Genomic DNA, 27,608 nt, shown 5'->3' on the forward strand with positions numbered 1-27,608 from the left:
AAAGCAAACAAGACTATAATACTTAGCTTTTTCAAAGAACTTTAATAATGGAATAATTTGTTAAGAGTTAATCTGAGTACAGCACACACAAAGATAAATTGACAGAAGACTCAATAGTATCTAAAAACTTAAGAGAACCCAAAAGCTGCTCCATAAGATAATGACAAAAGGGGCAGATTCCTGACATCTGACATACAACCTAACAGAGAAAGGAAAGGGAGGTAATACTTATTAAGAATCCATGTGCCAGGTAATACTCTAGGCACTTAACGTATTCTCCCATTTAACCTTCATATCAGTATTTAAAATGTTAAAAATCTGAGGCTCAGAGAAATAAAGTGATTTGTCCTCTGGTAAAGGACTTCTTAGCAGAAGGACCATATGGGCACCATTTGGCAAACTCAGTGCACTGATTATTGATTCTACCATACCAAACAAACAAAAGAACCCACTGTTGTCGAGTCGATTCCAACTCATAGTGACCCTACAGGAGGACAGAGTAGAACTGCCCCATAGGGTTTCCAAGGAGTAGCTGGTGGATTCAAACAGCCAACCTTTTGGGTAGCAGCTGTAGCTCTTAACCACTGCACCAGCAGGCTCCCAACTCTGCCACAGCAAATATTATTGTAGCATATGAAGATCTCTTGGTAGCTAGTTTGCTGTTGCACTGTTCTGTGCCATCAAGTTGATTCCACCTTATAGCGACCCTATATGACAGAGTATAACTGCCCTATAGGATTTCCTAGGCTGTAATTTTTACAGGGGTAGATCACCAGGTCTTTTCTCCCCAGGAGCCACTGGTGGGTTTGAACTGCCAACCTTTTGGTTAGCAGCTGAGCACTTAACCATTGCACTACCAGGACTTCTTGGTAGCTAGTTTAAGCCTAGAGAATAAAAACAGAGCATAGAATGGCTAGTATTCGGCATTTCTACTCCTGGAACAGTCACAGACTTACCCAGGATCCAATGTTGGGAAACTCATTGGTATTGATGTTGTTCCAGGACTCACACACAGCCTGCACTGATGACGGTAAATTCTGAACCAGCGTTGTACCTAAAGGTGACAGAAAGAACAAGGAATCATCACAAATGAGAAGGAACTACATACAGCATCTTAAAAGCTAAACCCAAATGCAGAAGGTAACACTATAGCCCATACTGTCAAAATAATTACCAAGATAGCTTAGATAGATACTTCAGTAGCAGCATTATGACTAAGAACCAACTAACTGCTTAACAGCTAACAGTCTCTCTTGCACCAATTTCATTTCCCATCATATTCACTTTATAACATTACAAGTAAAGAAGACATGGGAAAACAAGATGCAAAGTGAAGGCAAGTCTTAATATATCAGGCTAAAGGCACCACTGAACATCGGCTCCCCTTCTAAGAATACGTATCTCTTTGGTCTGTTTTCTTAAGAAAACTGTTTGAGGGCAAGGATCATTAATGTACATTAAGAACAATGTGCATTGTAGTAGTGGCATTTGATTTCTAAAAGTAAGACTATCTGAACATTAAGAGGGTATTTAAAGCTTGAAATTAATGAAAATACAAATGGCTGTAAACCTAACTATTGCACTTAACTCCAATCCTGCTCAAGTCCCTTTGATTCCACATCCTGTTTCTACCAGATCATTTCTAACCCAGGGAAGAGATGTTTCCAAGCACAAAGCAGCAGCTTTGCTAAGAGAAGAACAAACATCTGGACTAAAGGCAGAATACCCTAACGTTTAGAGCCGAATGATCTTGATTTAGTTCCCAGCTCCACCATTTACAAGCTTAAGATTTTAGGTAAATAACTGCTCTAAATCTCAGTTTCCTCATCAGTAAAAAGAGGATAATAATAACACTTACCTTACGGGGTTACTATGAAAATCAAAACAGATAAACCTATGTAAATGCTTGGCACATAGAAACACTTCAGTAGGGTAGTAAGTGCCAGCAGACAGGTAGAGAGGGAGAGTAGTAGGAGTACTTAGTATTCAAAAGGACATCACTCACTTACCCAGCGTGTTGGCCTTGCATTTACTAGAGCCAATAGCCAACACAGCAGCAAAGCCATGCAGTTTCTCCTTAGAAGGTTTTTCAGATGTTCCCTCTTCATTAAAGTTCTGTAGCAAATAGGATCTGAAATAAATAGGGAGATACGTGAAAGCTGAAGAACTCTGACCCTAGGCAAGTCAATAAGCCTGCATCTTAGTTTCCTAATCTCTTAAATGCAGTTGATAGCCATTTGCCCCTTCCTGGACTTATAAGAATTCTAATGTTTCCTAAATGCTCTGAAATACTCCCCAAACAGGACTCCACAACAAATGAGTTTGGGAAACAGTGAATACGATATCCTTCCCCTGCTTCCAACTCTCCCTCCCCAGAAAATTGTTAAATGTATATATTAATGGCTCTGAAAAGCACTGTAGAGTATTTAAAATTAATTAATTAATTAAAAACCCTGTTTAACTTTATTTACCCAGCATTTCCCAAATTACCTGCTCAGGAATATCTATTAACATCTCAGTTTTGGACGCTTTGGGCCAGTAAGCCAGAGGAGAGCCTGTAAGCTATACCTTAATACTAAAAACCTCCAAAAAGAAAAGAGCCCTTTAATCATTATTTTCAGAAGAGAAACTCCCAGAGGGCAGACAAATGGTCTGTTTGGCTAACTACTGTACCCCAGCATCTAGAAAAGGATCTGGCAAATAGGAGGCACTCATATTTGTTATTCAGGTTTCCTATTCATACGCGTTCAAAATTTGCCTCAGGCAATAGTCCTCTCTCTGTTGCAGGGCATTGACACTAAAAATAGAGTTAATTTTTATGCCCCTTTCAGCATAAAAGCCCCACAGAACAGGATCTGACCAGTGCAGTCCTAGAGCGGCTGGATAAAGGAAAGAGTTTAAGAGGGGCCCGGGGAGGTCTGCTGTGAAGGGGGCCACCCCTTAGCTCTAGTCTACCACTGACTTGTGGGAAGTAAGGTCCAGTGTTGCCAGTTCCAGTTTAAGAAAAGCCAGAAAGCTTGATTATTCAGTAACCTCCCAATTTTTACATATTGAAAATGAATTTTAAAATATTTAAACAGCATGCACAGGAAACAAAACAAGTCTACAGGGTCTGCAATTTGCAATGTTTGCCGTAGAAAGAGCTGAATTTCAAAATAATCTGTAACTCATTAAGAAAGATTTTTTCTCTAACTATATACCACAATAATTGGTATTTTAAAGAGCTTCATTTCTAACAGAAATGACAGGATTTGGAAAAATTACATTGTCTTTGTATCCTATAAGTAAAATGCTAGAAAATATTGAAGATGTATAGAAATTAAACTTCCTCTTGGTTTCTCCCGAACTATTTGAAGATACTCTCATCAGGCACCCCTTCAGATCACAGAAGAAAGGATTATATCAAGAAAAAAAAAAAACCTAAGATGATAAGAAGGAAAAATAAAATAAAATAAAATCTTGAGTTACTGGAGGATCTACACAGAGTGGATATAGGATGTAGAACTACAACATTCAATTTGAGGGAGTTCAGGCTACTAGAGAAGGCAAATCACCCAAAATCTAAAATCCCCGTTCTGTCACCTCTGGGTAGGCAGCCCATCATACCTAGTGAAGGAAGCATAGGTGTCAATGAGTTGTAACGTGGCTGGAAGTAGGTTCTTGGTGATCTCAGATGACTTATGAGGATCCGTTTCAGCAGCCATCTTAGAAAAGTGCTCATCCAGAGAGACCTGGACCTTCGAGATAGCAGCATCAAGGGTATAGATAGATTGTAGACTAGGAATCTCATGCAGTTGCAAGATGGTGGTACAGTCGATGCTAGAGAATGATGAGATCTTAAAAATATCCAAGATATTTATTAGTCATGGCAAAAGGCTACGGTAGAAGCCAAGTTCTGTCATTATAGTTCCAATACTAACATACCTGTCGAGCAAAGTATTCCTCTACAATTTCCACATCATATTTCACTGAACTGCACTTTGTGGATGTCAGTTCTATGAGAGAGCTTGCATGTTCAGCCTTCATTCCCTGTTTGATAAGGTGATCCTATTTGGACAGCAAGAAAAAAAATGTTCAGGAGATTGATATACAGAGTCCAAAACTTTCATGACCCTTAAAAAGTTCCCACAGGCACAGAGCAATGCTGGCTTTGAATGTCCCTTAGGAGCTAGCTCTGTGTTACACTGTGGTACCTTTATCCAGTTGACATAGGAGCTGATCCGGAGGCGGGAAGACCATCGCAGAGTGTGCAAGATGTCACATTCACTCATCTCAGGGGAGTTCATGGCCAGCTGGTTCATATAAGCCTTTGATGGTGGCAAAATTCCTAAAATTCTCCACAGTATCAAGAAGTAATATTGAAGGGCACAGGCCTCCTGGAGTAAGCAAAAGGAGCAGCCACAGAGTTAGCATTTAGTATTGCCACAAGAGCTCCCTAACAGTAGTGACTATTCCAAATACAACTTTTAAAACAGAATTGTGTGGAGTTCTGATTTTCAAATGATTTGACTCTCTTGAATCAGCTCTCCAGGTCTTTCTAGAGTACACCTAATAATAAAGCAGAAAATGGTAAAATACACATTTAAAGAATCTGTTCCATATTCTGCACATCTTATAAACCAAAAAAGCTGCTCTGTTTCATGACAACTTTGCCTCCCCAAGAATTTACCAAGAAACCAAAAGACAGCAGGACATTCTCCTTGGCAGACCCACAATTAGTTGGCCCATTCTGTGGCCAGGAACTGCTGTTATGGCTTCTAGAAGTAGAGAGACGTTCACAGGACCACAGAAAAAGCTCAAGTATTAGGCTTTCAATATCACCCAACAACCGGCATTCAGAGAAACTATGGCACTTAGACGGCCATTAACTCGCAAAGTCACAATTCTCTCAATGAGCTCTAACAAAAAACAATAAAACTATCTCTAAGGTGAGCATAACCACCCAAACTGCATAGAAATACCAAAGTACCACTTAGTTTTACAAACAGATATTCAACAAACTGATTAGATTCCAAAAAAGTCTCAGGTGGGAGAATTGCTACCCAATTGTCAAACACAGCCCAACTCTTCAGGAGTGATATAATTAAGCCAGGCTCACGTAGTCTTACCAGGGCTGTTACGTTCTTGTTTTCCTTTCTCCTGACGGTATCGAGCTGTGATCCAGCTGCAAGCAAGGATGTCAATGCAGTGTAAAGCTCATCATACTTGACAAGTTTGGAGAAAAGCACGTCACATGCCTAACAGCAAAAAAGACAGACAATCGTTTCTTATTTTTTGAAGTACCTTTTCCTACTTCCCATGCAGTAATGCTTAATCCCATAACTGACAAAATAGCTCATCCAATGATAGTCATTGATTTCTCATTGTGGCAGATTCCCATCAGTAATTTTAGTCAGTGTGCAGGCTATTGTAAGCACACACTTACTGGCTTTAGAATGAGAGCGTGAGGCAACAATTTTTGTCTGTTAAAATATCTGCATATATGACAGATGCTAACAGAGAGAGAGTCTTCAAGAATAATGTGTCAGAAGTGTCAGCCACCAGGAAAGGCCTCTGATGCAGCAAAAGTGGGCTCAGCAAATATATCTCAAAATTACATTTTCCTTTTAGAATAAGGCCAAGTTCTAAATGAGATCTTATCCCTCATTACAAAATATAAGTCATCCCTTTCCCCTGACAGGCTGATTTTAGCAGAGAAAGTGTCACAGGGTCGGCTGACCCATAGTAAAATGGGGTTTTAAAATTCTGGTACCCCAGAATCAAGTCGATTCAAATCATCCTCCGAGGCTTCTGGAGACAGGACACAGTAGAATCTGGGCTGAGGTACAGCATCTGAAAGACAAGGTATTTATTAAAAGAGTGGTTTCACTCTCATAAACCCTTTTTAAGAGATTAAAATATTAAGTTTAGAAAATACTTTAGAACTGGGTTTCTCAACCTTGGCACTACTGACATTCTAAGCCAGATAATTCTCTGTAGTGGGGCTGTCCTGTGCATGGTAGGCATCCTTGGCCTCCCACCACTGGATGCCAGTAGCACCCTCCCAGTTGGGACAACCGAAAATGTCTCCACATTGTCAATGACCCCTGTGGTGGCAAAATCATCCTCAGTTGACATCATTCCTCTCAAAGTTAATTACGGTGCTCTACACTCATGAAGGTAATCAATAAAATTGCATCATTACACTACATTAAACGTAAATGTTGTTTTTCTAACATCAAAAGGGCTAATAAAAAACTGATCACGATGACAGTAAAGCCATAGTAAAGGCATCATGAAAGTTGCCACAAAATACTTACCTACCTAAGAATCCTCAGGATAAAAGCAAACGCACACTAGAAATGAATACAGGAGGCCCTCATCAAAAGAATGGACAACTGCTATATGGGATGCTGGAAAGAATGTCATGGTTACTATTACGTTCAGAGTGGTATACCATCAAGGCCCAAAACTAAATTTAGCCTCTGGATTAGAACTACATCCCAAAGGGAAATAAGGAAAATTAAATTTATTTAGTAGAGTGACAAGAATCCATATATCCCATCTTATGGCATAAATTGTGTCTCAATGCCTCTTTTTTTTTTTAAATGAATATAGAGGATGTGGGGGAAAATGTTTTGAATATGTCAGTGGGTATTTGCTACCAATAGGGAGTAGACCACACCACTGACCAAAGATCCTATAAGAGGCAGTTTGTATTACCATCTTCCTGACCTGATGAGAAATGTTTAGCCCAGTTTTCTTCTACTTCTTTGAATCCATGATAGAGAGGGGTGGTTGCCCGGCGGCTGTTGCTGTCCTGGGATCCACTGGCCCAGCCAAAAGGAGGACTTAGCAGGTTATGCTGTACCTTTTAAAACACAAATACTCAAATTAATAAAGAGTCACAGTCACCATTCTACTTTTCAACCCAGGCATGATACTTGATTGGTATGTCAGTTTGGGAAATTCAGCAAACCGAAAGGAAATCTTGAGAGATTTTCCTGTGGCTTCTTTTAAGAAGCATTTTTTGATGGAGCATGAAGGGACTACTGCTCGATGAAATGTTTTAAGAAATGTTGGAGATAATAACCTTTAACAGGCCTTCCCATCCTCATTTTGGATCCTCATGACAGAAGAATTTACCAATCCACAAAATTTACTGCTCAACAATCAAATATTCACTGAGTGCCAGTGTTCAGGGCACTGGGCTAAACAAAAAAAAACAAGCTGTCATCAAGTTGATTCTGACTCATAATGGCCCTACTGGACAGAGTAGAACTGCCCCATAGAGTTTCCAAGGCCGTAAATCTTTACAGAAGCAGACTGCCACATCTTTCTCCCAAGGAGCAGCTGACGGGTTCAAACCAATGACCTTTTGGTTGGTAACTGGGCTTAACCACTGTACCACCAGGCTCCTTGGCACTGTACTAGACACAGGTGAAGTGGGTAAGTCAAGCATCCCAGAACCCAGTGCCATCAAGTCAACCATAACACCTGTGAATGCAGCCTATAATCCAATTTTAACAAACAGACCAAATCAAATAATCTGCATTTACTGCTTCTGGCTGAATATAAGGTCCAAATGTACATATACAAGCCCCGGTGGTCTTCCTAATCCTGAGCATAAACCTCCTACAACAAACACCTGAAGCCTAAAGTGAGGCGATCATTTTGGCTGTGGGCCATGGCCACTCTTGAGAAGAATGCAGTTCTCACTAACAGTGAAGTAAAAAGAATGCATTGTCCTATACCTGCTCAAACAGATACACCGGGGCTTTAGAGTACTGATGAAGCAGGTAATCAAAGATCAAGAGGAGGCGAGCCAGGATGAGAGGAACAGAACACATCTGGGCTTCCATGTTGACACTCAGCTCCTGGATGATCTGGACAAATAGGGTCAGTATGGCTCGCCGGCCTTTCTCAGTGAAGTTGTGGAAAATGAGAAGGAGTAGCTGCAGATGCTCTATATTCAAATCTTCTGTCTCATTGGGCACCATTCCTTGCAGGGCATTCTGCTTCATTGTAGACAAAAACCTATCAGAGAAAAGGAGTGTGTGTCCAGCGGGAAAAGCCAGAACATCCACAACAATTAAAATGTCAAGTACTGAAACAGTTAAACTTCTTAAACTCAGGAATTCAGATAACAAATTAAGGAAGATAAAAAAGTTACACAGTAAAGAAAGGACAAAAACTGAATCTTGGCTACAAAGAGGTCAAAATGGACCAAAAAAACATTTCCAAGGGCACTTCAGCTCTCTCAGCTGTGGCCACAGCAGTGTTGACACCCACCCCAGCATTTGTGCCAACAGAAAGAAATGTGAGCTCCCCAAAACTGAACCTGGGCAAATAGAGCCAATTCAATTATTTTTCCTTACACTTTGATTCTATAATTTAATCCCAGTTTGAGAGTTTACACTACAGGTTAAGATCATTTCATGGTAATAGTTGAAAATAACTCAAAAGACTATAAAGCAATAAAAAAAGAAAATCTATTATTCAGTAAACTTTTCAGAAGAGCTTTTATACAAAAAGGAATGAATGCAGCCAGCTGCTTCCATTGCCTTTAGCTATTAGGAAAGAGATTTGTGTTTTAATAAGGGTCTCCCTCTTAACCCCCCACCTCCTGGCCTTTTTGCAAGATTCCAACAGGAAAAATATCGTGGGTCTTTGGCATTCAAGGAGGTTTATGATTTCTCAAATCCAGCATTAGAGCTATTTGATCCCAGAATGGAGGCTAGAAAAGCCTTTTAGGAAAACAAACTGCTTTGAAGACTCATAATCATGTAAACAAAAATGGCAAATATAAGTCCATCTAAAGAGGATTTAGATGATTAATCTGAGCTTCCCTCAAGTACAGAAAGTCTTTAAAATTTGTCCAAAAAAGATTGCAAGTCACTCTAAGTGGTTTCATGTTGAAAGTAAAATAACCAAAGACAGAGTTGGCTTCCCTGTTGTCTCTCTTTCAAAAATCCAGATCAGAATAAAATTAGTTATATCCACGATTCAGGTTCTACCTAATAATTATGACCAAATCTCTCATGTGGTAAAGTGAGATTCCTCTTCCAGACCAGTTTATGTACGTACTTCTGTTTTTAAACAGCACATCTTCTCACTATGAGAAATACACTTCTCTACCCTCACCACTTTCAGCATGATCATCAGAATAATTTTTCAAAGTCACAGATTATCTACAAAGAAGCTGAACAACAACAAAAAAGCAAATAATCTTTTCTACAGGACCTTCTCATGGAGATATCTTACCTGTCCCAAACTTTAAGACATTCAGGGACATCAGGGTCACCTTGAGCGCCGGCTTTATGTTGCCAGATGAGCAGGAGGCGTGAGAGTACGGAGAGACTTTGAGGGTGAATGTACAAGGGCCAAGGGCCCTCAGAAAAAGGAGCAACTCCCAGCTGCTGCAAGAGTGTGTTCTGACATGAAAGACATAAAAGGAACCATTAGGAAAAAAACAGGGTATAAAGCCAACGGGCTACTAATGCTCTCTAATGTTAGTTTTTTTGATACTGGAAACAGTACTTTAAAGAAAGACCCAGAAATTCATATTTACAAGCAGTCTTAGAGAAAGATGATTTAGTTCAAAAAATGAGACACAGTGGCTGCAACAATGGGCTTAACGATAATAAAGACTGTGAGGATGGTGCAGGACAGGGCAGTGTTTCGTTCTGTTGTACACAGGGTCACTATCAGTCAGAAGCTACTTGATGGCACCTAACAACAATACTTCCCTAATAAACCCCATAACTGTGAGTATGGTCTATGAGTTCTGTGTGGCCACTGCAATGAATTGGTGAACCCAAGAGAAAAGTAAAGAGTGCGTGCGAGGGACAGCTAGTGTCAGAATTGGTAAAAGGTTGGAGAGAGGAGGTATTTCTGACCTCCACCTCATAGGAACCGGCCTTAGCCTGTTGATTCTTGATTCTCCTTCCCCTTTGTGAAGTTAGAGGAAGTCAGATGTCCCTGCAACATCATTTTTACATCTGTTGAACCATTCCTTCCTACGCTATGTGAACTTTTTTTTGGCCCATTATGAATGTTGGCATTCCTGAGGCTTTAGCCTCAGTCTTCATCTCCCTTGCTATCATCTCATTGTTTTGTTAGTTCGACAATTGCCTCTTTGTGGGTAATTCCCAAAGCTATATTACCAAACTAATTTTTTTAACTCCTGAATTTCAGACTCACACTTCTTTTCCTAGGCGTCTTCACCCCACTGGCATCCCAAAACTTTACATCTAAAATTAAGCCCAGTAGCTCTCCTTCCTGGCTTCCTATTTCTATTAATAGCACCCTTCTAGTCACACTGACATCATCTTATACTTCTTTCTCTCCATGCCCCTTATCAAATTCAAATAACTCCCTAGGATCTCTGCAACATATCTTTTATCCAGCCTCTTATCTCCCTCCTCTCTCATGATCCAAATTAAGTCATCTTTATGCCTTCAGTGAGTATACAGTAAGTGCTCAATGATTATCTTTTGATTGAACGAACCTAGATCACTGCTGTTGTTGTTAGGTGCCGCCAAGTCACCCCCGGCTTATATCGACGCTATATACAACAGAACGAAACACTGCCTGACCCTGTACCAACCTCACAATTACTGCTGTGTTTGAGTCCCCTGTTGCAGCTACTGTGTCAATCCACCCCATTGAGGGTCTCCCACTTTTTCTATAGCCCTCTACTTCGCCAAGCATACGTCCTTCTCCAGGGACTGGTCCCTCCTGATAACATGTTCAAAGCATGTGAGATGAAGTCTCATCATCCTTGCTTCTAAGGAGTATTCTGACTGTACTTCTTCCAAGACAGATTTGTTCATTCTTCTGGCAGTCCATGATACATTCAATATTCTTCACCAACATTGTAATTCAAAGGTATCAATTCTTTTAGGGCCATCTTTATTCACTGTCCAGCTTTCGCATGCATATGAGGTGACTGAAAGCACTGTGGCTTGGGTCAGGTGAACCTTAGAGCTTAAAGTGACAGCTTTTCTTTTTAACACTTTAAAAAGGTCTTTTGCAGCAGACGTGCCCAATGTAACACATTGTTTGATCTCATGACTGCTGCTTCCATGGGCATTGATTGTGAATCAAAGTAAAATGAAATCCTTGACAACATCAATCTTTTCTCCATTTATCATGATGTTGCTTATTGATCCAATGGTGAGGATTTTTGTTTTCTTTATGTTGAAGTATTATCCATACTGAAGGCTGTACTCTTCAATCTTCATCAGCAAGTGCTTCAAGCCCTCTTCACTTTCTGCATGCAAGGCTGTGTCATCTGCATACTCCAGGTTATGAGTCTTTCTCAAATCCTGATGCCTCGTTCTTCATATAGTCCAGCTTCTCTGATTATTTGCTCAGCATACAGAATGTTATAAACTGAATTGTGTCCCCCCAAAATGTGTGTCAACTTGGCTAGGCCAAGATTCCCAGTATGGTGTGACTGTCCATCATTTTGTGATCTGATGTGATTTTCTTATGTGTAGTAAAACCTACCTCTATGATGTTAATGAGGTGAGATTACCAGCAGTTACGTTAATGAGGGAGAATTCTATCTACAAGATTGGGTTATGTGTTGGGTCAATCTCTTTTGAGATGTAAGAGAGAGAGGCGAGCAGAGACACAGAGGGACCTCATACCACCAAGGAAGCACTGGGAGCACAGCATATCTTTTAGACCTGGGGTGTCTGGGTTGAGAAGCTCCTCGACCAGGGAAAGACTGATGACAGGGACCTGGCCCAAAGCCAACAGGGAGGGAAAGCCTTCCCCTGGAGCTGGCGCCCTGAATTCAGACCTCCAGCCTTCTAGACCGTGAGAGACTAAATTTCTCTTTGTTAAAGCCATCCCCTTGTGGTATTTCTGTTACAGCAGTACTAGGTGACTAAAATGCAGATTGAGTAAGTATGGTGAAAGGATGAAACCCTGACGCACACCATTCCTGACTTTAAACCACACACTACCCCCTTGTTCTGTTTCAACGATTGTATCTTCGTCTATGTACAGGTTCCGCATGAGCACAATTAAGTGTTCTGGAATCGTCATTCTTAGCGATGTTACTCATAATTTGTTATGATCCACACAGTCAAATGTCTTTGCATAGTCAATAAAACACAGGTGAACATCTTTCTGGTATTCTCTGCTTTTAGCCACAGTCCATCTGAGATTGCAATGATATCCCTGGTTCCACATCCTCTTCTGAATCTGGCTTGAATTTTCGGCAGTTCCCTGTCAATGTACTGCTGCAGGCACTTTTGAATAATCTTCAGTAAAATTTTACTTGCATGTGATATTAACGATATTATTCAATAATTTCCGCATTCTGTTGGGTCACCTTTCTTTGGAATGGGTACAAATATGGATCTCTTCCAGTCAGTTGGCCAAGCATTTGTCCTCTAAATTTCTTGACATAGATGAGTAAGCACCTCTAGCACTGCATCCATTTGTTGAAACATCTCAAACTGGCATTCCATTAATTCCTGGAGCCTTGTTTTTCGTCAATGCCTTCAGTGCAATTTGGACTTCTGCCTTCTATATCACTGGTCCTTAATCACATGCGACCCCTGAAATGGTGTGAATGCTGACCAATACTTTTTGGTACAGTGACTCTGTGTATTCCTTCCATCTCCTTTTGATGCTTCCTGCCTAGTTCAATATTTTCCCCATAGAATCCTTCAACATTGCAACTCGAGGCTTAAGTTTTTTCTTCTGTTCTTTCAGCTTGAGAAGTGCCGAGTGTGTTCTTCCCTTTTGGTTCTTCAACACTCCAGGTCTTTGTACGTCATTATAATACTTCTTTGTCTTCTCAAGCTGCCCTTTGAAATCTTCTGTTCAGCTCTTTTACTTTATCATTTTTTCCTTTCGTTTTAGCTACTCTACATAAAAGATCAAGTTTCAGAGTCTCTTCTGACATCCATTTTGGTCTTTTCTTTCTTTCCTGTCTTTTTAATGAAATCTTGCTTTATTCATGTGTGATCTCCTTGATGTCATCCCACAACTCACCTGGTCTTCCATCATTAGTGTTCAATCCATCAAATCTATTCTTTAGATGGTCTCTAAATTCTGGTGGGATACGCTCAAAAGTCGTACTTTGCCTCTCGTGGACTTGTTCTAATTTTCTTCAACTTCAGTTTGAACTTGTATGTGAGCAACTGATGGTCTGTTCCACGGTTGGCCCCTGGTCTTGTTTTTGACTGATAATATTCAGCTTTTCCATTGTCTCTTTCCAGAGATGTAGTCTGATTCCTGTGTATTCCACCTGGCAAGGTCCACGTGTATAGTCACCGCTTATGCTGAAAAAAGTCTTTGCAATGAAGCAATTGTTGGTCTTTCAAAATTCTATCATGTAATCTCTGGTATCGTTTCTATCACCAAGGCCATATTTTACAACTACTAATCCTTCTTCTTTGTTTCCAGCTTTCACATTCCAATCACCAGTAATTATCAACGCATCTTGATTGTACATTTGATCAATTTTAAACTGTAAAAGTTGGTAAAAATCTTCAATTTCTTCATCCTTGGCCTTAGTGGTTGGTGTGTAAATTTGAATAATAGTCGTATTAACTGGTCTTCCCTGTGGGCATATGGATATTAACCTATCACTGACAGCACTATACTTCAGGATAGATCTTGAGATGTTTTCTGACAATGAATGCAACACCATTCCTCTTTGATTTGTTATCTCCAGCATAGCAGACCATATGATTGTCTGATTCAAAACGGCCAATACCAGTCCATTTCAGCTCACTAATGCCTAGGATATCAACCTTTATGTGTTCCATTTCATTTTTGACAATTATCAATTTTCCCAGATTCATACTTCGTACATTCCATGTTCCTATTATTAACAGATGTTCACAGCTGTTTCTTCTCATTTTGAGTTGTGCCACATCAGCAAATGAAGGACCCAAAAGCTTGACTCCATTTATGTCATTAAGGTCGACTCTACTTCAAAGAGGCAGCTCTTCCCCAGTCGTCTTTGGAGTGCCTTCCAACCTGAGGGGGCTCATCTTCCAGCACCAAATCTGACAGTGTTCCACTGCTATTCATAAGGTTTTCACTGGCTAATTTTTTCAGTAGTAGTTCACCAGGTCTTTCTTTCTAGTCAGTCTTAGACTGGAAGCTGAGCTGAAACCTTTCCACTATAAGTGACCCTGCTGGTATTTGACATACCAGTGGCACATCTTCCAGCACCACAACACACAAGCCACCACAGTACGACAAACTGACAGACGTGGAACACTGCAATAATAATATTAAATACCAGTAACAGTTACAAGCTAATATTTGAAAACAGCAGCTAACATTTCGTGTAATATTCATTTAATATAATACAGCATGGACTGCCAAAAGAATGAATAAATCTGTCTTGGAATAAGTATAACCAGAATGTTCCTTAGAAGCAAGGATGGCAAGATTTCGTCTCACATAGTTTGGACATGTTATCAGGAGGCATCAGTCCCTGGAGAAGGACGTCGGCTTGGCAAAGTAGAGGGTCAGCAGAAAAGAGGAAGACCCTTACTGAGGTAGACTGACACAGTGGCTGCAACAACGGGCTCAAGCATAACGACAATCATGAGGATGGCTCATGACCCAGCAGTGTTTTGTTCTGTTGTACATAAGGTCACTGTGAGTTGGAACCAACTCGATGGCACTTAACAACAACATTTAGAAAGCACTAGTACTATGTGCTAGGCACTATTTGAAACACTTTTCAAGGACCAATTCGTTTAACAATGACAGATGCTAGGGATCTGCATTGTCCTCAAGGTCCATCCTTCCACTACAATAATCTTCAGAAAGCAAAGCCCAGTGGCTCTCCACTATTTCAACTCCTTAGTATAAACTTCAAGACCCCTTTACAATCTAGCTCCAACTATTTCAGACATCTTCTCTCAGCCGAACTGAATCAATTTTTACATCCTCTACATGTAGTGCCTTAACTTGTTATTACACTCACTTCAAATGGTACCTTACCATCATCCACTACTACTGCTGTTGTTGTGTGCCGTCAGTTCCAGCTCACAGCAAACCTACAGGACAGAGTAGAACTGTCTCATAGGAGTTCCTAAGTTGTGTTCTTTATGGGAGCAGATCACCAGGTCTTTTCCCCCACGGAGCCACTGGTGAATTCGAACCGCTGACCTTTCAGTTAGTAGCAGAGTGCTTAACCATTGCATCACCAGGGCTCCTCATTCTAATACTACCCATCCTTTATACCCCAGACGCCACAGCTTCTTTGAAATCTTATCTCCCCACCCCCACTCCTCACCCTTCATATTACAAGTTATCTCCCTCTTTTCTGAACTACCACTCCACTTTCTCCAATAGGGTACTCAACAGATTCTATACTGTATTAGCTATTTGTATAACTACCGAAGTCTATTCCTACTTTTATTATTTGATTAACTCATAGCACTTAGCTTCTAGCAGGGCTCTAAGCTCCCAGGAGGTGTTAATAATATTTACTAAAGAATGAGCATGTTGCGTTGCTGTTAGGTACCACTGAGTCAGTTCTGAATCACAGCAACCCTATGTACAACAGAACGGAACCCTGCCCAGTCCTGCACCATCCTCATAATCGTTGTTATGCCTAAGCCCACTGTTGCAGCCACTGTGACAACCCATCTTGTTGAGGGTCTTCCTCTTCTTCACTGGCCCCAGAATATAGATGAAACTTGGCAATATAGTATTATATAATATATTATATATTAAGTGAAAAAAGAAAGTTCAAAAAGATTACATAGAGCATAACTTCTTTATAAAGTTAAAAACTAAATATTTTTAAACACTGAAAAACTATAGATGTAAAATTTAAATATATAACTAAAGAAATGAGAAACAAATGATTTAGGATTCCAGATGTCAGCTACCTCAGTGGGAAGACAGAGCCATAAGATTAGAAGTCTATTATTAAGGTCCTAGGAAACCCTGGTGGTGTAGTGGTTAAGTGCTACAGCTGCTAACCAAAGGGTTGGCAGTTCAAATCCGCCAGGCGCTCCTTGGAAACTCCATGGGGCATTTCTACTCTGTCCTATAGGGTGGCTACGAGTCGGAATTGACTTGACAGCACTGGGTTTGGTTTTTTTGGTTTTAGATTTTGTTTTGGTGGTAAGTTTACAAGCAGGAATGTACATGAGAGCATCCATCTCCCGCAGTTTGACTGATTTTCTTTAAAACACTCATTTAAATTTATATTTCTTTGATTTCTAATAACTCTGAACATTTTTTCCTAGTTTGCTGGCCATTCATATGTATTTCTTTTCCTAAATTGCCTTCTTGTACACTTTGGCCACTTTCGTACTAGGAAAGTCACTGGGAGGACTTTTTGCTTTGCTTTTGTAATTTTCCTTATAATCTTACGCAGTGACTTGGGACTTAAGGACACATTTTCTTTTTCTTAAAATGATCTTAATTGAGGCAGAGGTACACACTAGAACAATCTCTCAAAGTTCTTTCCAGTGATGGGAGTCAGTGACAAACTGTGTTTCTTATCACCAGGAACAACTGCAGCGTAAGAGATCTGGTGTAGCGAGCTCTTGGCCTGGATGGTCAGAGTGCACACAAACCTGCAGGTTAGGTGACTGAAGGTCAGAAGTTACCAGAGAATGGTTGAAGTGATAGAGGGCAGCAGCAAACTCTTCATCTGATGAACCTGAAGACAAATGGGAAAATCTATTATCCAAGCAGCTACTTGATAGATCACACCATTCTGCTAAGAGTGACACTCGACGAGGAAAAATTCCACCAGGCCTGTATCCCATCTACTGACCCTTGAGTCCATCTTTGTCCACCTCCTTGATGATACTGGCCAGGGTGGCCATGTGGTGTTCTGAAAGAGATACACTCAGATAATTTCGGATAAAATTGTTCCGAGAGTTCAGGATGGAAGAGGTGATGAAGTTCAAAATGTTGGAAGCCAGACCTAAGAACTAGAAAGAATTAAAAAAAAAAAAAACATACAAAGTTTATGAACCAGAGCTCCTACAAGTCTGAATACAAATAGGAAACAAAACATGCCCATAGGTCTCATGCAATAAATACACTGAAAGTATCAGATTTTAAATCAGCTAGAGTGGGATTAATTATGATCGTCTTTCCTATTAATTTCACCAGTTACACAAAATAGCATGACAGTAAATTCACAAAATACTATATGGATACCTAGAATTTCTAAATAGATTGATTCATTTCTTCCATTCCTCTCAGGTCCTGTCTTTGTCTTGCTCTAGGACATTACTGACATACTGAATTGTGAAACCTATATTAATGGGCATTTTACACATGTGCAAAACTCCCAACTCTTTACTTCTCTATTAAAATTAAATTGAAAAATTACCATGTAGCTGTTTTATGTCCATATTCTTGACTAGACTGTAAGCTCTACGAAGGCAAGGATTGTGTCTGACATGTTCACCGACATAGCTTTAGAACGGGGAGCTGACATTTAGTAAGTAATCAATACGTATTGGTGAACAAATAGTTAGCAAGCACTTATGAGGTACCAAATCTATGCTAAGTGCTTTAAAAATATTCTCTTTAATTCTTTATATCACAGCAGGAAGCAAGTATAATTATTCCCATATTATAGAAGACAAAACTGGGGCTTCAAGAAATTTAGATTCCTGCCCAAAGTCACATAGCCAGTAAGTGGTAGAAGTAGGATTCAAACACACTTCTGTCTGACTCCAAAAGCTAAGTGTTGTTGTGTGCCATCGAATCAATCCAACTTATAGTGACCCTATGTGACAGAGTAGAACTGCCCCATCAGGTTCCGTAGGCTGTAATATTTACAGGAGCAGGTTGCCAGGTCTCTCTGCAACAGAGCAACTGAGAGCTTCACCATCGCACCACGAGGGCTCCTTAAGGGCTAAGCTACTAACCCTCAGTCAAGGGAATAGTACCAGGAGTATGAGTTATTTAAGCAATGAATACACATAAGTCCTAAGCAAAATTAAGATCTTTAAACATTAGTTATCAAAACTATAAAACATGTTAGTTCAAATGATCTGCTTCTCACACCCCTTCTCCTCATTTTCCCTTCCCCTGCAAACCTAAAAACCCACTCTTACCAACTCAGGATCTTTTCGACTAGCCAAAATGTTGCCCTTCTCACCAGGCGTCTGCTTACTGGGGCTTTTAACTCGAGGAGAGCTCTCCAGCGGAGGGGGAGGTGGAGGAGGAGGAGGTACCACTTTCTCTTTACTGGGGGAGATGGTCTCCTCAAACCACTGCCCCAAAATAGGTTCACTGTCATCATCTGAATAGAGAAAAAGAAAAATTAAGAAAATAACAAATTTAAAAAATGTTTTTGGTGCACTGCTCTATAAAAGTGCCTAAGTCAAAAGAAAGGCAAGGATATCTTGACTGATTACACCATTGAATAAATTTGTCAAAATATACCTAAACGTTTATAAAATGAGATTCTATTGTAAAAAGTGATTATAGACAGGCATTGGGCTGGACTATAAGACAGACAGTGATACTGGCGGGGAGTGAGCTTCACATGAGACTATGTGGGCAACTCCTGTTTGGAGGCAAGATGAGAAGGAAGAGGGGGACAGAAGATGGCTGAATGGACACGGGGAATACAGGGTGGAGAGGAGGAGTGTGTCATCTCATTAGGAGGAGAGCAGCTAGGAATACATAGCAAGGTGTCTATAACTTTTTGTCTGAGAGACTGATCTGATTTGTAAACTTTCACCTAAAGCTCAATCAATCAATCAATGAAAATAAAAGTGATTAAAAAAGGAACTCAATGAAAGAAGAGAAACAACCTCACTTCTTTTACTGGCAACAAGCCAAACGTTTTCAAAAACAAATTTATATTTGTCTTATCAATTGTAAAACAATCCCAAGATGATAAGTCTCATAAACCAAAACAAAAAAAAAACAAACCCGTTGCCCTTGAGTCAATTCTGACGCCTAGCAACCCTATAAGACAGAGTAGGGTTTCCAAGGCTGTAATCTTCACAGAAGCAGATTGCCACATCTTTCTCCCACAAATATCCATGCAGTGAAAATGAAACGGTATGAACAGGAAACTGAAGGAACCTACTGGGAAACCTCCTGTTGGGAGTCTGTAGCTTATCTCTGTAGGAGAAAGGAAAGAAAGGTCTCTACCTTGGCTGCTGTCCTCCTCCGTGCTACTGAAATCATCCTCGTAATAAGTGTTGGAGTCAGTAGAGGCACTGGCGTCACTGCTCATAGAGCCCTTCCTCTGACGCTGCAGGACACACGCCTAGGAAAACAGTGAGGTTTCTGTCATTGATAATTACCCAAAAAGGGAGTCATCCCACTTATTCTCATTCATCCTATGGAATGTTTTCTCATCTTGCTCTTTTCTTACAATCAGGGAAGTATTCCTTGTAATATCTCCCCTCAGGACTTCGATCATTTTATCCTACAAAAGCACTCTTCACCACAGATCCCGGAAAGAACTGAAAAAACAGCATTTCCAAAATGTTCTCTACGTTTCTGCTTCAGTATGCCAGTTGTCACCAATCACCTAGTAGCCACATGTATCACCATGCTATCAATCAATAACTGGCTAAAACATTTCGCTATGTTCAATCAGCTAAGAACTCCTCTCGTCTTCAAAAAACATTACCATAAATTTGAGTTTACAAGGGTCATGGTGTATGGTCATTTTCTTCTCTTTTGCAAAGTTTATACAATCACAAGTTTTTCCAAGTTATCAATGTCTGATTCCTACCTTTCTATAAGAAGTTGAGAGTAAGGTCAACAGCAGGTTTGTCAGCGGGACAGAGTCAATGAGCCGTTGAATCCTCTGTATGGAGGTACTCTGGGCCATAATACTCAGGACCGCAGGGGGACCATCTGTCTCCCAACCCTGAAGGTAACAATATCAAAAGAGAATTAATGATATGCCCGAACAAGAAATAACAGCCTGATTTGATGGCTATACTAGATTTCCCAGAAGTGCTGTGTGGGTTCCCGCAAGTATAACCTGCTCACCTTGTGTAGAGCTTCCACTTGCAGGTCTTGGAAGAGAGATGTTAACAGCTTGATTGCATGGTTTGCTAAGATTACCGAGAGCACCCCAAATCCCTGATGCCTACACAAAGAAAAAACACAAACCGTAAAACAATGAACGATGAATTGTGATGAACGACGGAGTGCATCCTCTGAGACAGTAGATTTTGACCTGTTGGAGTCTAAGACCCTCCTGAGAATCTATGGAACTTTCTCCAGGAAAAAAAAAAAAAATTGCACTGACACAAAAAATCCGCATACAATTTCAGAAGTTCACAGTTGCCCTGAAGCCCACCCATGGACTGCCTAAGGATCCACAGGCTTCAAGTTAAGAACTCGAACAGAAGAAACTCTTACAAATCCAGGGTTTTTTTTTTTTTTTTTAACTTAAAGTATTAATTCAAAACTATTGAGTCACATGAAGATGCTGATGTTTAAATGTTGGCTAGAGTTTTAAAGGGTCATTCTTTTGAGAAGAAGCAAATGGGTTAAAAAGTTACCAGTTTCTATAATATCCGAGAACAAATCTAGGAAAATAAAAACAGAAAGTTTTACACTAAATCTGAGTAAAACTTTTTCTTTCTGTCCAAGATGCCCACTTGACAAAGGGTTAATAAACCTAATATAAAAAGAACTTGCGTAAATCAGTAAGAAAAGAGGACAAACACCACAGCGAAACTGGGGCAAAGGACGCAAGGCAGATTACCAAAAAGAAACACAAATGACCAATAAACATGCAAAAGGGAACGCAATCACCCTAGTAATCAAAGGAACAAAAGTAAGAATACTAGAGTAACATTTTTCTCTCCTCAGAGTAGCAAATAGGAAGACTAATGATATCCAGCATCAGTGAGGATGTGGGGAAATGGCATACTCACACACCGTTGGTGGAAATGCAAATTAGTATAACTTTTCTGAAGAGCAGTTTGGAAAAAAACATTTCAAATTTTTAAATACGGGTGCCCTTTGGCATAATAACTATACTTCTAGAAATTTTGCCAAAGGGGATAATTAAACAAGTTCACAAAGATTTATGTTTAAAAAGGTTTATCAAAACACGGTCTATCAACGTTTGGAACAACCTAAGTAAGTGCTCATCACCTGGACAACTAGTTAAGTGTGCTGTATTTATACAGCGGGATACCACCAGCTATTAAAAGGCATACAAAATCTACACCAGGGACACTGCAAAAATGTGTACAACATTTAATATACAGTGATTTCATTTTTGTAAACATGTATTTTACATTACGTGTAGGACAGAGAAATGTCTGGAAGAATGTTTACCAATTTGAGTGGAAGAATTTGGATGATCATTTTTCTTTCTTATGCTCATCTGCATTGTTTGTTACTTACATAATATCATGTACTGTTTTTAAAACCTAAAGAAACAACAGCCATTTCTGAAATGTAACTGCTACTTCTAAGGATATACCTTACGGCATTCTCCCATTTCCCCTTCCAATGCCAGGGGTAAAGATAACCACTCACAAAGTCATAAATCCACAAATCACTGTTCCCTCTGAAATACGCACCCCTCCCTGCTTTGCCTACTATCTACCATCTCCAAAGTCTATTTCAGATTTCAACTCTTCCTCAGGGAAGCCTTTCTGGATTTCCCTGACTAGGTCTAGTTGCAATTTTACATATATATTTGTACAAATGCCTACTTCATGTCTTTTGAGAATGTCAGCTTTTTGGCTCATCACAGCACTTCTGAACCAACACAGAGTCTGGCACAGAAAGGATACCTGGTAGATAATTTGCTGAATGAGGTCCAGAATTTGACCTCTTCCTTGAACTCCAGGCTCACAAGTCCAACTGCCTACTCAACATCTCACACAGATGTCTAACAGGCATCTTAAACTCAGCATGTCCAAAACCAAAGTCATTTCTTCTCCTTCCTATCACCAACCCACTCATAAACCAGTGTTCCCCATCTCAGTAAATTACACAAAGCAGTTGCTAAAGTCAAAAATATTTTGATGTCATCTTTGACTCCTCCTTCTCACACACAACATCTAACCCATTGCCAAATTATGGCAGCAGTACCTTCAAAGCACATCTCAATTTGACCTCTTCTCTCCACCTTTACCGCCATTACCCTATTCCAAGTCAAGTTTATCTCTCATGTGGAGTAACTCACTACCTTTCCAAGAGTCCTCTCTTCTTCTTGTCTTACGCCCCTGAAGTCTGTGCTCCACACAGCAGCTGGATTCTCAGACACTAATAGATCAGATCATGTCACCACTCCCCTGGTTCAAAACCCTCTTAAAAAAAAAAAAAACACCCCAATCCATTACCGTCGAGTCAATTCCAACTCATAGCAACCCTATAGGTCAGAGAACTGCCCAATATGGTTTCAAAGGAGTGGCTAGTGGATTCAAACTCCCAAACTTCTGGTTAGCAGCTGAACTCTTAGGCACTGTGCCACCAGGGTTCCAATCAAAACCTTCTAACAGTTATTAATTATACGTGGCCCTAGATGATCTGGCACCTACCTAGTTCTCTAACCCAATTTTTCACCTCTTCCACTTTGATAACCACTCTAGCCACACTGACCTCGCTGATCCTCAAAAATGCCAATCACACCTCCACCTCAAAACTTGCAACAATCCCACTCCAAATATTTGCAATGCTCACTCTGTCACTTCACGTATGTCCTACATCTTGTCTACAGAGCACTTTCCTGAACTTCTTAACTAAAATAGCATCCCCTGTCACTCTCTAGCCCTTTGCTCTGGTTTATTTTTCTTCACAACACTTACATGTAATAATTTATTATGTGCTTATTAGTATATTTACTATTTGTCCAGTTAGAAAGTAAACTCTACCAGGGCAAGAATGTTGCTTTCTTTGGTGCTATATCTTCAATGCCTAGAATAGAGCCTAGTACGTAGTAGAGACTGAATGAATAAATAAAATACAGAAATGCCTGGGCTTAGAAAATAAAGCCTTGAACAGCACAGAAGCCATATCTCTAACTTCTTTCCTAGTAAGCGGAACTGATTACCCAGACTTCGTCGAAGTGGTAGCAAACGTTTTAGAAGCAAGCTCTAAAACCTGAGAGTATCCTCACTGTCCAGGTTAAACATGCAAGTGAGCACTCAACTCCAAGTCAAACAAGCCCATTTTATAAAACAGAATCATTTTTTTCTGATTTGAACATCATAAAAATTCTAATATATACAACGCTACAAGATATTTTCACCACCTTGGAAGAGATAAGGAGACAAAATTGGAGAATGGCTGACTTATCCAAAACACACAGCTACAATCATCGTGACCATTGTCATGAACTGTGTCCCCAAAAAATATCTGTCAAGTTGGCTAGGTCATGATTCTCTTGTAGGATTGTTTACCATTTTATCTTCTGAAGCGATTTCCCTGTATGTTGTAAATTCTATCACTATGATGTAATAAGATGGATTAGCAACAATTATACTGATGAGATCTACAAAATTAGTAGTATCTTAAGCCGATCTCTTTTGAGATATAAAAGAGAGAATTGAGCACAGAGACAGAGGGACCTCATACCACCAAAAAGCCAGTGCCGGGAGCAGAACACGTCCTCTGGACCTGAGGCTCCTGAGCTGAGATGCTCATAGACCACGAGAAGGCTAATGACAAGGACCTTTCTCCAGAGCTGACAGAGTAAGAAAGCCTTCCCCTGGAACTGGTGCCCTAAATTCGGGTTTCTAGCCTACTGGACTGTGACAGAATAAACTTCTCTTTGTTAAAGCCATCCACTTGCGGTATTTCTATTATAGCAGCACTAGATGACTAAGACAATCATCATCTTAGATTTTAAATTCCAACTAAGTATGTCGTTGCTATTGTTAGGAGCTGCTGAGTTAATTTTAGATGCATGGTGACCCTGTGTGATAGAGTAGAGCTTCCGTATAGGGTTTTCTTGGCTGTAACCTTTACAGAAGCAGATCACCAGGTCTTTCTCTCGTGGAGCCACTGGGTGGGTTTGAACTACCAACCTTTCTGTTAGCAGCCAAGCTCTTAACCATTCTACCACCAGGGCTCCTGGAGACAAATTTTTCTGTTAATGTGGAGATGAGAAGTTATAGTAGCTCCCTATCCGTGTGAAATGTCAGGGGGAGAAAAAAGACAAAACAAACATGGGTAGCAATCAAGTAGACACATACCCTTTTCCAGGTCCCAGTTTAGGAGAGCCCACTCCCTCTTTTGTACGAGAAAGGATGTCTCTGACTCGGAGTGCAGCCAGTGGATCTTTCTCCTTCCCCTTATCAGCCAAGGCAGTAGGACTGAGGTTCAGTATGAGGAAAAGGCTGTTTAACAAACACCAGGCACCCAGCAGTTGAAAGTTCTGATAGTGCTGTTATAAAAGGTACAAAATAAAAATATGAACAGAGAGACATTCCCATCTTAGACACTACAAGACATGAGCGTAGCAGAAACTGCTTCCTACCTCGCCACCAGCCCGGCGGGAACTGCTGATTGCTTGTCCAATCATGTCATAGATTTCAAGCTGTTTGATGTCAAACATACACAAAAATCTGAGCAAGTTGACATATTTCACTATAAATGCTATATACTACCCAAATTAATTAAAGAATTCAGTCTGCTCAGGTCACTTTTCCATGATACAATCCCATCACACTTTCCTTGGATCTTCATATGGAGCTGACTCCCTTTTCATTCAGCTCAAACTTCACCTTCCCAGAGAGGTTTTCCCGCCACCCAATCTAAAGCAGCACGCCAGACCCACACCAAGTCACTTTCTTGCACATTTATTTTTTTTCCATGCGCTTATCACTACTGAAATTATGTTTATTGTATGTCTCCACTAAAAGAACTCTGACACATAGGAAGGCCTCAAAAATATTTGTTGAATGAATAAATAATCTTTCATAAGGTTCACTGCAACCACAAAGTTGTAGTGTTATCTGTAGAGCCCACACAGAGAGGTAAGCCTTCATTTAAACCAATCAACAAATAAACAACCTAAATGCCCACTCCTAGACCTGCAACCCAAGCGGAAGGAGTGTGGAAATTACTCTAAGTCCTTTCCTCTATCAAAGCAGAAAGTAAAACTGACCATGTTCCCTTATTTGAAAAATTACAACTCCCATGTCCCCAGGTGTTTGGCTTACACATTTCTGGACAATAGTAGCTGCATCACTTTCATAGTCCTCTTCTTTGGAACTGGTGGACCCTGTCCGCACTTGCTGGGCACTACCCACATGAAGAATGGCCATGCAGGTTGCCACACTCACACCTGAAAAAAAGATGCAAGGATTCCAATTTTGGTCATGGAGGACCCCCACCAAAAGCAATTCCATGTTTTGATTACTGACTGTACACTCCATTTAGGCATTACCCAAATGAGTTGAAACACGTGCACATAAATGTTTAGAGCTATTTTATTCATAATTGCCAAAAACTGGAAGCAACCAAGATGTCCTTCAATAAGTAAACAGATAAACTGTGGAACACCCATACAATGGAATATTGTTCAGCAATCAAAAGAAATAAGCTATCAAGCCATGAAAATACATGGAGGAACCTTAAGTCATACTGTTAACATTTCAACTATATGACATTCAGGATAAGAAAAACCATACAGATGGTAAAAAGATCATTGGTTGCCAGGGATTCAAGATGGGGGATGGGATGAATAGGTGGAGCACAGAGGAGTTTCAGGGTGGTGAAACTCTTCTGTACAATATTTAATGGTGGATACCTGACATTATGCAGCCCATAGAACTGTACAACATAAAGTGAACCCTAATGTGACTATGGATTTTTGTTAATAACAAGGTATCAATATTGGCTTGTCAATTGTAACATATGTACCACATTAATGTAAGATGTCAATAATAGGGGAAACTGTCAGGGGGAGAGGGGATGTACAGGAGCTCTCTGTACTATTTGCTCAATTTTTCTGTAAATCTAAAACTGCTCTAAAAAATAAAACGTATTAATTTTTAAATAACAAAAAAAAACACATTTAAAAACTTTTGGATTGTGGGGAAAAAGTCCTGTTAAGGATTAAATTGTGTTCCCCCAAAATATGTGCTGGAATCCTAACCCTTATACCTGTAGATGCAATTCCATTTGGGAATAGGGTTTTTTTTGTTAATGAGGTCATACCAGTATAAGGTGTGCCTTAAACTTACTCACTTTTGAGACATAAACAGATCAGGCACAGAAGAAAGTATAAATGAGGTAAAGACAGATGTCACCTGAGATTGGCAAGAAACTTCAAGAAGAACTCTAGAGAAGCTGAGACAAGGATTTTCCCCCAGGGCACACAGAGAGAACCTTCCCCTAGAGCCAGCATCCAGAATTTGGACTTCCAGCCTCCTGAACTGTGAGAAAATAAATGTTTCTGTTCTTTAAAACCACCTACTTGTGGTATTTTTGTTACAGCAGCACTAGCGAACTAAGACAAATCCCATACTTATTATCTCCCTAAAACATCAAAGCCAAATTGCTTTCTTTAAATCAAATCCCAAATGGTCAAATTTCAATAACAAACCAAATCTGAGATCTTTAATCCAACTATGAATTTTTAAGGGATCTTTATCCTAAATGAATTCAGTCACTTAAATTGACTAAGTGCATTGAGATCCATATGATATTCAAGAAAAATCCCTGAAAATCTAAATTAATAAACCCTAACTTAAAAGAGGAAACCCTGGTGGAGTGGTGGTTAAGTGCTACAGCTGCTAACCAAAAGGTCTGTAGTTCAAATACACCAGGTGCTGCTCCTTGGAAACTCTGTGGGACAGTTCTACTTTGTCCTACAGGGTCGCTATGAGTCAGAATCAACTCGACAGGAACGGGTTTTAAGTTAAAAGATGCAAAACTTAAATGCAAGTACCAGGAAACTAAAACACTAGAGGTTGGCTTAGAGGGAGCACATTTTTGTTTGTATCCATAGCTTTCTATTCTTACTGCTGCTGTTCTAGCTCAGACTGGCACACTACCACCTGAATGGTTTTCCTAAAATATAGCTCTGATCATATCACACTTCAAAATCTACAGTGGTCTCTACTCACTATAGAATATGGTCCAGACACCTTAGCCTGGAATTCTAAGTCCTCTGTGAATGGCCCCTACTCTTTCTTCCAGCCACGTAATACTCAGCAGGAGCCCTGGTGATGCAGCGGTTAAAAGTGCTCGACTACTAACTGAAAGGTCAGCGATTCAAAACCACCACGGTTCATGGGAGAAAGTTGTGGTAGCCTGCTTCTGTAAAGATTTACAGCCTTGGAAACCCTATGGGGTCGCTATGAGAATTGACTCGACAGCAGCGGGCTTGTTTTTTTTTGGGTGCAACACTCACTTATGCATAGACTTACATATATACACACACTTCTGCAGTATATGATCCCAAGCTCTAGAATACTTGTGGTCCTATTTTCTCATCTAAGCATACCCAAAGGGAAATCCTACCTGCCCTACAAAATACAACATAACTCCTTCGTGACTACTGCCTTCCTTAAGTGAAAATAAGCTCTGCCTCCTCAAAACTTCCACAGTGCTTTCTTCTGGCCTCTCATTCATCTCCTTTTACAAATAAAAGTTATTGATTACCTATCCTCTAAAAGACACTAAGGTCCTTAAGAGCAAAGATGTTT

General features: G+C 40.1%; 1 protein-coding gene across 9 annotated transcripts in view; it reads right to left on the reverse strand.

The window, feature by feature from the left end:
* Window positions 1-27,608, reverse strand: part of UBR4 (ubiquitin protein ligase E3 component n-recognin 4) — a 140,177-nt gene that overhangs the window by 100,269 nt on the left and 12,300 nt on the right. For 7 of the 9 annotated variants that reach the window (XM_064281378.1, XM_064281377.1, XM_064281373.1 and 4 more), the window contains exons 9-27: window positions 25,116-25,240; window positions 24,431-24,490; window positions 24,147-24,337; window positions 19,972-20,071; window positions 19,709-19,846; window positions 19,117-19,234; window positions 18,066-18,253; window positions 16,766-16,925; window positions 16,563-16,648; window positions 9,244-9,413; window positions 7,734-8,016; window positions 6,703-6,850; window positions 5,753-5,832; window positions 5,109-5,237; window positions 4,194-4,376; window positions 3,925-4,047; window positions 3,607-3,836; window positions 2,010-2,131; window positions 957-1,054 (exon numbers count right to left, since the gene is read on the reverse strand). In XM_064281378.1, coding sequence (XP_064137448.1) covers window positions 957-1,054; window positions 2,010-2,131; window positions 3,607-3,836; window positions 3,925-4,047; window positions 4,194-4,376; window positions 5,109-5,237; window positions 5,753-5,832; window positions 6,703-6,850; window positions 7,734-8,016; window positions 9,244-9,413; window positions 16,563-16,648; window positions 16,766-16,925; window positions 18,066-18,253; window positions 19,117-19,234; window positions 19,709-19,846; window positions 19,972-20,071; window positions 24,147-24,337; window positions 24,431-24,490; window positions 25,116-25,240 — 2,732 coding nt within the window. The remainder of the gene's footprint in view (window positions 1-956; window positions 1,055-2,009; window positions 2,132-3,606; window positions 3,837-3,924; window positions 4,048-4,193; window positions 4,377-5,108; window positions 5,238-5,752; window positions 5,833-6,702; window positions 6,851-7,733; window positions 8,017-9,243; window positions 9,414-16,562; window positions 16,649-16,765; window positions 16,926-18,065; window positions 18,254-19,116; window positions 19,235-19,708; window positions 19,847-19,971; window positions 20,072-24,146; window positions 24,338-24,430; window positions 24,491-25,115; window positions 25,241-27,608) is intronic. The other 2 variants (XM_064281379.1, XM_064281376.1) reach the window with 1 other exon arrangement.

This window comes from Loxodonta africana, chromosome 3 (assembly GCF_030014295.1).
Source record: "Loxodonta africana isolate mLoxAfr1 chromosome 3, mLoxAfr1.hap2, whole genome shotgun sequence".
In the NCBI taxonomy this organism is placed as follows: Eukaryota; Metazoa; Chordata; class Mammalia; order Proboscidea; family Elephantidae; genus Loxodonta; species Loxodonta africana.